Source organism: Protopterus annectens, chromosome 4.part0 (genome assembly GCF_019279795.1).
Source record: "Protopterus annectens isolate FY-2018-M chromosome 4.part0, PAN1.0, whole genome shotgun sequence".
NCBI classification, from domain to species: Eukaryota; Metazoa; Chordata; order Ceratodontiformes; family Protopteridae; genus Protopterus; species Protopterus annectens.
The window spans coordinates 1,321,046,584-1,321,056,001 of NC_056733.1; the positions used below are offsets into that span (position 1 = coordinate 1,321,046,584).

The 9,418-nt window shown below is 40.3% G+C and overlaps 1 protein-coding gene across 4 annotated transcripts in view; it reads left to right on the top strand.

Annotated features, from left to right (window-relative positions):
• P4HA2 (prolyl 4-hydroxylase subunit alpha 2) overlaps window positions 1-5,530 on the top strand; it is a 1,028,898-nt gene extending 1,023,368 nt beyond the window's left edge. For all 4 annotated transcript variants that reach the window (XM_044069194.1, XM_044069197.1, XM_044069193.1 and 1 more), the window contains one exon: window positions 5,081-5,530. In XM_044069194.1, coding sequence (XP_043925129.1) covers window positions 5,081-5,151 — 71 coding nt within the window. In that variant the 3' untranslated portion in view covers window positions 5,152-5,530. The remainder of the gene's footprint in view (window positions 1-5,080) is intronic.
• The last annotated feature ends 3,888 nt before the right edge of the window (window positions 5,531-9,418 follow it).

Genomic DNA, 9,418 nt, shown 5'->3' on the forward strand with positions numbered 1-9,418 from the left:
CCTGAACCTGATTGACTTCTTCGAATCAGTCTCCAGAGTCGTGGACGAGGGTAAAGCAGTCCACACAGCCTATCTGGACCTTGCCAAGGCCTTTGACACCATCCCCTACTCTAGAATCATAGATAAACTTACTAAGCTGGGCATTAATCTTTACATCACTTGATGGGTTGCCAACTGGCTTACTGACAGAACCCACACTGTAAAAGTAGTTGACTCCAAATCCAGCTCCAGACAAGTGACAAGAGGAGTACCTCAGGGTTCAGTCCTGGGACCTCTCTTGTTTGGCATCTACTTCTCTGAAGTACAGGCCAACACTAAGGGACTCTGGCTAACAAAGTTCGCAGATGACTGCAAACTGGGAGCCATTATTGAATCCCCAAATGATGTGGATACTCTACAAAAGGGCCTTACAGAAACAGATGCTTGGTGCCAGAGCCATGGGCTGATGTTCAGTGCCAAGAAATGTATAGTTATCCCCTTTGGGAAAAAACATGTACTCGTGAATTACCACATAGGTGGCAGTACACTAAACACCGAAAGTGTGATAAGGGACTTAGGGGCACAGGTGGACAGTGATCTCACCTTCAATAACCACATCGCCACAAGTCAGGACATCCTTCTATGTGGCACACCTCATCACTAAGGGCTTTTCATCCAGGAAAAAGAAGGTCATTGTCTCACTGTACTCATCCCTCATTAGACCCGTTATAGAATACAATGCCCCATTTGGTATGTACCTCTCAAGACATCTGCAACAACTGGAAAGACCGCAGAAATACCTCACTAAAAGAATCACAGGCCTAAAGCAGATGCCCTATGCAGACCGCCTTAAAAACTCCAGCTATACTCTTGTCACATATCGTCTACTCCGAGGCGATCTCTGCTCAACATACAAGGCCATGTCAAACCCAGAGCTCTTGGACATGCTACACTTAAAGAAATCCATCCCTCAGAGCCACACGCTCTAGGGATCTAAACCTTGTCATCACAATAAACAAAACATGCTGGAGAGATAAGTTCCTGACCCAGAGACTTCCCAGACTCTGGAATAGATTGCCCATACATGTCAAGCAGAGCGCCTCTTTGGCCCTCTTCAAAAGGAATCTTGATGACTGGATGGGAGAAAGGAAATTCACACCGGGAATCACGTCAAGTTTCCCTGCTAGATGGGTCCAGGGAAGTAAATAGTGTGGGAAGAAATAGCCAGGGAATTGTTATGGCTAGGCTTGTATAGGCCTTAGGGCCAATAGCCTAGTACCAACCTATGAACCTTTACTGTGTGTGTATTTATTATTCTTTCCCTGTATGGATGCCCCTCACTGGTGTTAGTGGTGAGGATTGAGACTCCTTGATTGCTGGCCCAGTGCACGGGCGTCACAGTAGGTAAAGAATATTATATTCCTCCAAGCAGGAGGAGGCCAAAGGCATAAAGAATCCAACAGTACAGATGGTGACAGTCTATTCTCAATCTAGGTCACCAAGGCACAGAACACCATACCTATCTGTCTTAAAACAGAACATCTCAGACATTTTGTACTGAAGTTAGTCACACCTGCAGAATTGGTGGCTCTGCCTCTTCACTAACCCTGGATAAATTACCCCTAGATTAAACCATAATTCCACACTTGTTCCTAACCTTCAGCTGCGTTCCTGTCATGTCTTTTCTCAGAACCCTTCTACTGTATGCTCTCACCCACTCATAACTGACTGTTACCCCACACACACACACACACACACACACACACACTTTCAGTCTCGCTTCATCTTTCGTACTTTCACCTGCTCCATCTTCACACTTTCAGTCACTTCTTGTCCCTCTCCTCCTTTGATCAGCTTTTACTACAACAGCTGTTTTTACTACAACAGAAAAAAAATGAAAGCATAAAAAGATGCTGCTATTTTGCAACTTTGTCTTAATGTATGTTTTTATTATGAAACTGCTTACTGTAGTATACAGTGCTACTGGTCCACTGTAATTTGTCTGTATATTGAATTATGCTCATCATCTTTTTTTGCCCAAAACAATAATCTGCATTCGTACCTTATTTTACTGTCTGCAAAGATTCCATTACTTGGAAGACTTTTCAATATACTATTGAGTTACTTTTCAGTACCATATATAAACTTTAATAAAATGTTTTTATTCACTAGACTAAGTATGTACTTGTAAAATGCTGTTTTTTCACACTGTGTATAAATCTTTATGCATCATTTGGAGATTTTTTTTCCCCAGGCCTCCACTGTGAAGGGGACTCTGTGTCCAGTAAGACTTTCCCTGTCAACAAATGCTGTAAATAAATAAGTCACAGCAACTTTCACAGAGGGAGTTAATGTTTATTCTGAATGACACTCCTACGATTATACAAGACCAGTAATCACTCAGACCGTTAAGAGCCTAGCCCAATAAGCCCCTTGAATTACTGTGTATTTGACTGTGTTTACCCTGTTTGTTCAGAAGGGCTATTTAGGATAACTCAGGGGAAAATGTATGACTGCCTGTCCAGTTATCAAGATTGACTTTGAAAACAACTAGATACTGCTTTTTTTTTTTCTGTAATGCATTGGGATACATACCTGTCTTGCCAGTGGGTCTTACTTATTTTTTTGATTATACTGAAGTCCTTGATATGGACTTTTGAAGAGCCACTGGTTCCGCAAAGTTGCAGGAAGTTAAATAGGGTGTAGTTATTCATGGTTCGAGAAACAAATGAGGTCAAAATTGAAGGAGTCTGTAGGAGACTGAGTACAGGGAGAAGGCTTGTCTGTATGGTAACTAAGGGCCTCAACACCACTGATGTTTTAGTTAAGTCTCTAAGGCCGCTCATGTTGATTAATATACTTGAAGATACATGCCAGTAGGAGCACCATTTTCAGTGATAGGCCTTATGAGGGGTGAGTACAGGATAACTAAGATATATTTAGATCTAGAGGAAATGCCTTATAACTTTAGTTTGGAGACACAGAAGGATTTGCAAACTGTTCTGGAGATGTGATGGTCAAGTCATAAAAGTACATTATACTCAGTCTTCTTTACAGATGGGGAAGGGGTTTCTCTTAACCTCTTGGTTGATGCCTACAGTATGTCAGATCCAACTCTCTTCTTTATTTCTTTCATTATCCACAACATGCAGAAAAGTGGTTCTTGATGTGATGAAGTCTTTAAGGACAGTGCTTGCTTATATCACCAAGGCCAAAGAAGTTAAAAATCAGGCCTGGTCTTTGTCTGCTTTCCTGAAAGTAAGACGAAACATCACTGCATCATCTGAAGCTTTCTGTGGTTCTTTGATAACTGGTTATGTCAGGTTCTATCCCACAGAAATAGTGGTAGCTTTTGTTGTTTTCATCACAAGTTTTCTTTTTCTGCTGTGTGAGCTTTGATGCCATCTACATTTCACTCATCTGTGTTGTCTGGGATATTTGGTATAGTTTTTGTAAAGGTTATGGCACTGACAGTGTGCTTACATGTTTTAGAATGTGTCTTCAGGTTAGTCTGCTTTGTCGGGCCTTATTCTTGGTATTGCAGAACACTTTGAGTCTCCATTAAGCTACTGGCAAACTTCAATTGTAACTTGACAGTAATTCCTTTTGCTGGGTCTCAGCATTGTCTTGAAGACATTGCAGTAAGTAAAGTGCCAGTTTGGTATACTCTTATTTCATTCGTTCTTGCACCCCAGGAATTCATTTTTGTGCTACCTGTTACTCAAGGATGTCTAACGTCATTGTAGGTTCTGAACCGTCCCAATTCTTGAGGTAGTACCTTATCGACTGTGTCTTAGTAATTAAGGACAGCCCATCTCCCTGCTATTGGATTTCTTCTTCTTAAAAGCGGGCTGTCATAGAATGATCTGCTAAGCCTCATCAAGCACAAGATGAATTCTTTCTCTTTTGCTCCCTTTGTTTGGAAATATTGATACTGTTTGTAATTTCCATGTCAAATGGACACTGGGCCTCGTGCTGGATAAGAGAATGAAGCTTACTTAGTGCGTCTACTTGATAATTGGCCTTCTCCTCCTCAGATTTTTTTATTATGCATATTTTTGTCATTGTTTTATGTTGTATGTCAAGAAATGTGTTTGTCTGCATTTTAATTTGATAGCCCCACTGCTTGAATATTGTCTTTGGTTAGTAATGAGTAGCTTAAGACAGTTGCAGTCAGTCAGGCATACACCATAATAAAGTTAGTGTTGTATCAGACTAGCAGAAATGTGTAATAAAGGTGTAATTTTTGTAATGTAAAAAATAAGTTTATCAAATGAATGATGTTGGAGTTTAAGGAAGGCTGTAAATGCTATAAACAGATCACAATGTCATTAATGGAAGTACTATAAACAGATCAAAACGTCATTTGTTATTTCCTATAGTTCCTATGTCTTTCTAGTCTCTTGCATTGTTTTGTTATTATTGCATGCAATTATTGGGATGTGTTTTGTTAAGTGTCTGCTTTCACTGATGAACTGCTACCCTTCCTATGAAATCAAAATCTTTATAGATTTTCATTTGCAGAAGACTCCTGCATCAATCTTATAATAATAATAATAATCATGATTAATACATGCCAGACATCATGCTTTTAATTTTTCTTTTGCTCCCTCTGTGTGGAGGCCATTTCACTCTTACTGCACCTGTGATTTGACACACACAAACTTAAACCTATACATTATAGATATATATCCTAGATATATATATATATATATATATATATATATATATATATATATATATATATATATATATATATATATATATATATATATATATAGTGTGTGTGTGTTTTTTTTTTGTGTGTGTGTGTGTGTACACAAACACTCTTGCTCAGGTGGCCATATAGATATATTAAACTGTTGATGAAAAGTTATTCATTGTCTTTGCAATTGCACACTCAAGTATAGGGGATTAAGTGCATTTTTTACCAAGATTCAAGGGTAGTGTTATCACTGAAGTAGTTGTTTCTGCATGTTTTCATAGAAGTAGAGTTACAGCATAGTAAAATGCATTTTTTGAGATTAGCTGTTGTTCAAAATGTGCTCATTCTTTTATTATGATGAGCCCACAGTGATGCCTTTCTTTTGTATGTCCCTAGTTGCAAACAAATGGTTTCATGAAAGAGGACAGGAATTTATACGGCCCTGTGGATTGACAGAAGTTGATTGAAGAGCCTCTTAAAACTGGATGACTTCCCCACTGCCAAAAGTCGTTTCTTTGTTTTTTCTTCCATTTTGTGATTTACCTCTGAACTATGAACACTTTAAAAGTGCAAAAGAAAGGAAAAAGGAAGCCCTTCTACCCCACAACTGTCAAAACAATTTTGTGCAACCATCACTGATGAGTTGGGAGATGTTGGATCTATGACTCTTGTGCCTTTTAAACTTTTGATATTTTGGATATTAACTTTAAACTGATCATTTTTTTTTGTCATTTTTATTTTTTCCAATTGTTCTCTACATTGATGAATTGTTGGCTCTTGATCTTTGCTGTTGTTAACAAATGGCCGGTAATATGTACTTTATTTAAAAAAAGATTTATTCTGAAATAACTGACTTGACAGTTGTTGAGTAGAAAGTACTGTCTGAAATTGGTTCTTCTGGTTCCTGCATAGAGCAGTGAAATGTCTGTTTGTCAATGTTTCTTTTCTAATTAGTCTTTTTTTTTTTTTCAGAAGAGCAGTTCAGCAGTCCTGCAGTTGTTATGATGTGTATTATAGAAGTACAGGGAAACTAGGTAGCATGTCATGTATATGTACATAAACAAATCACCATAGCAGTATCAAACTATGTGGATTTCCTTTCCCTCTTTTGCATCAGACAGCTTCTCAAAACTTTTGTTGCCTTCCCTGTGTTCCCCCAGATAGGAGTGTGTGGGATACTCCTTGTTCGGGTTTGTAAAAGGCAGATCATGTCTCCTAAGCCTGATAGACTTCTTTGAAGCAGTCACCAAAGCTGTAGAGAAGGGTAAGGTGGTTCACACAGCCTATCTAGATCTCGCCAAGGCTTTTGACACCATCCCCCACTCTGGAATTATAGATAAACTCACTAAATAAGGTATAAATCCCTACGTCACAAGATGGGTAGCCAACTGGCTCACTGACAGAACCCACACTGTGAAAGTATCAGACTCCAAGTCCGACTTCAGACCAGTGACAAGTGGAGTACCACAGGCAGGGTTGCCAGACGTCCCTATTTGGGCGGGACTGTCCCGAGATCAGCAGCCTGATCCGTCCCACCCACCCTGCCGTTTTATCCCCGCCAGCCCGCTTTGTTTTTTTTTTTTTTTTTGTGTCCCGTACCTGATACCTACCATAATGGGCCTATCATCAAAACGCTAAACAAACAGCTACTTGTGTTGAATGGAAAAATGCAATGCATTAACATGGAACATGAGAGTAGTTGTGAGAGCCTAGAGTTTGAGTAATACCTCTGTCTCTTCAAAGACCTCTTTTTTTTTTTTTTTTTTTTTTTTTTTTTTTTTAGGACCTTCTTTTTTTTTTTTTTTTTTTTTTTTTTTTTTTTTTTGGATCTGGCAACACTGACCACAGGGTACAGTCCTGGGTCCCCTCCTGTTTGGTATTTACTTTTCTGAAGTACAGGCTAACACAGAAGGTCTTTGGCTAACGAAGTTTGCAGATGACTGCAAACTAGGAGACATAATCGAAACTCCTAACGATGTGGACATCCTACAAAAGGGCCTCACTGAGACAGATGCCTGGTGTCAAAGCCATGGCCTCAAGCTCAATGCCAAAAAGTGCATTGTCATCCTTTTTGGTAAAAACTCTGTACCCGTGAGCTACCACATAGGTGGTAGTCTACTTAACACCTAAAGTGTGATAAGAGACCTTGGGACACAGGTGGACAGTAGTCTCTCCTTTGATAATTATAGCACCACAGTATCCTTCTATGTGGCACACCTCATCACAAAAGGTTTCTCATTCAGGAAAAAAGAGGTCATTGTTCCCCTCTACTCGTTACTCATTAGACCCATTATAGAGACAATGCCCCTTTTGGTATGTACCTCAAAAGACATCTGCAACAACTGGAAAGGCCACAGAAATACCTCACAAAGAGGATTACCGGCCTCAAACAGATGCCCTATGCAGACCATCTCAAAAAACTCTAGCTTTACTCCGTCAAATATCGCCTACTCAGAGGTGATCTCTGCCTAACATACAAAGCTATGTCAAACCCAGAGCTGTTGGACATATTCCACTTCCCTCCAAGCTACACGCTGTAGGGACCTAAACCTTGTCACCACAATAAACAGAACATGCTGGAGGGATAGATTCGTGTCCCAGAGACTTCCCATACTCTGGAGCAAACTACCTAGCTATATCAAACAAAGCACTCTTCAAGAAAAATCTTGATGATTGGATGGGAAATAGGAAATTCACCCCAGGATCACCTCTGTGGCTCTGCTCGACAGGGGCACAGGAAAATAATTTTCTTGGTTGGTGAAAGCCAGGGTACCTTTTTGGCTAGGCTAATATAGGCCCTAGAGCCAATAGCCTAGTACCTACCTATGAAAAAGGCAGGCAGAGTGGTAGGAGCTTCAGATCTGTTTTTGTTCATGTCAGTCAGCTGCAGTTTTCAAGCTGGACAGATAAGTCCCTCTTGGGTCAAATTTTAATATTTTGTGTCAAACCTTGTATTTATTGAAAGAATTCTGTGTCAGTGCTTGGGAAACTGAGAGACAGTGAATGGCCACTGGTCTGTCTAGAAGTGTTTTGCTAATACTTCTGGCTTCCCGACTATAGAAATCTCATTCACAGAGATTTAATTTAATATAAGAGGTTTTACAGTGGGAGCACAGTGAGTCCTGTATTACACAAAAATGTATTACAGTTTGATACAATTATAGATGCCTAAAGCTACACCTTTTCCTCCTGATTTGCTTACCTTGGAAAATGTTTTTCTTACTGCAGTATACCTGATACACAGCCTTTGACTTCCAAGAGGTGCAATACGTTATGTAAGTCACCACAGTCACATAAGAACCTGTTTTCTAATCCTAGGTCATGCCTATCAGTCATTTCTATCTAATAATCTCTGCTGCCAAGCAGGTTACTACTTCTGATCCCCCTAGTCCTTCTGATAAGTAGGCGAAAGCAGTGGATAAGTTGGGGGGGGGGTTGTGTATTCATTGAGTTCATTAACTTTCAGGATTTAAAATTGCCGAGCTCACATGTAAAGTGTTTGCTTGCTTCTTTTGAGAATATGCAAACGTTTTCTGTTAACCTTCCTTTTTCTGAGGTAAAAAGTTCTTTAAATGCTTCTGTGCTGGCAATTTTTCATGTGATTAAGCATATTGTAAAGACTATGTTATGCCGCTGAATGTGCTTCTACAACAGCTGCTTTTAGATCACTTTTAAGGAGACTTGCATGGCTTTGCTCTCAAAACCTCCCTAATGAGGTCAAATAGGAGACTTTAAATTCTTCCTTAGATAAAAACACTCTTGGCTCTGCTTCTCACAGATGTTCTTCGTGTTTCACTGTTGCAGTCATTACATTTGGGTAATCCTGCTAGCAGGTTGCCCTCAGTTGGCCTGACTTTCAAAGTCTTGGGTCCTGCATCGGCTGCTGTCATCCCTTCCCTGACGTCAGGTCGTCAGGGATATAAAAGAAGCAGCTGACGCCATTTTCTTCAGTTTTTCTTGCCGCGCGGTGCCCGAAGCAGAATCAGTTCGCAAGTGCCGGTCGGCCGACTTTTGAGATTTTCGTGTTTGAGTTTCAGATCCGAAGTCTAAGTCTTCAATAAAGCAAGTCCCTATTGGGGAAACTTTTTTTCTTGCTCCAGACCAATGTCAGAAAAAGTTAATAATTGTATTTCTTGTGGAGAGCAAATACCTCATAAGGATTTTCATTCTTACTGTATTCCTTGTCTAGGCCCTGATCACAACGTTACTGGTTGTCGGTTTTGTGCTAGATTTAACCAACGCACTATTAAGCATCGGTATGATTTTGCTTTAAACTTTTTTGGACGCCGGTTTAATTATCCTGAAATGTCGTCAGATAGCCATTTGACTACCAGAGTTTACAAAAAACACAAAGAAAAGGATAGAGAAAAACAACAGAGGCCCAAAACCGACGACAAAGCTTCTCCTAAGCCAGTCGCCGGTTCTCAGTGAGGCGCTTTCACAGCCCCTGACACCCGCCACTTTAGAGTCGCAGGCCGCTACCGACTCCCACGTGGAGTCGGCCATGCCACTGGATACCCAAGGTATTGGAGCCTCAGACGCTAATCCCTCAGATGGGTTCGGAGCTGCTGAGCAGGTACCGGCTTTTGAGGGTGTATTCAGACCTAAACATCTTTACATTAAAACAACTTCAGTTTCAGAGGCAAAGACTAAAGCACATTCTAAAGCAAGGAAACAAACTCAAGAGCCACATGGACAGCCCTCTATGCCCAAAAAACAGATAATCAAAATGGG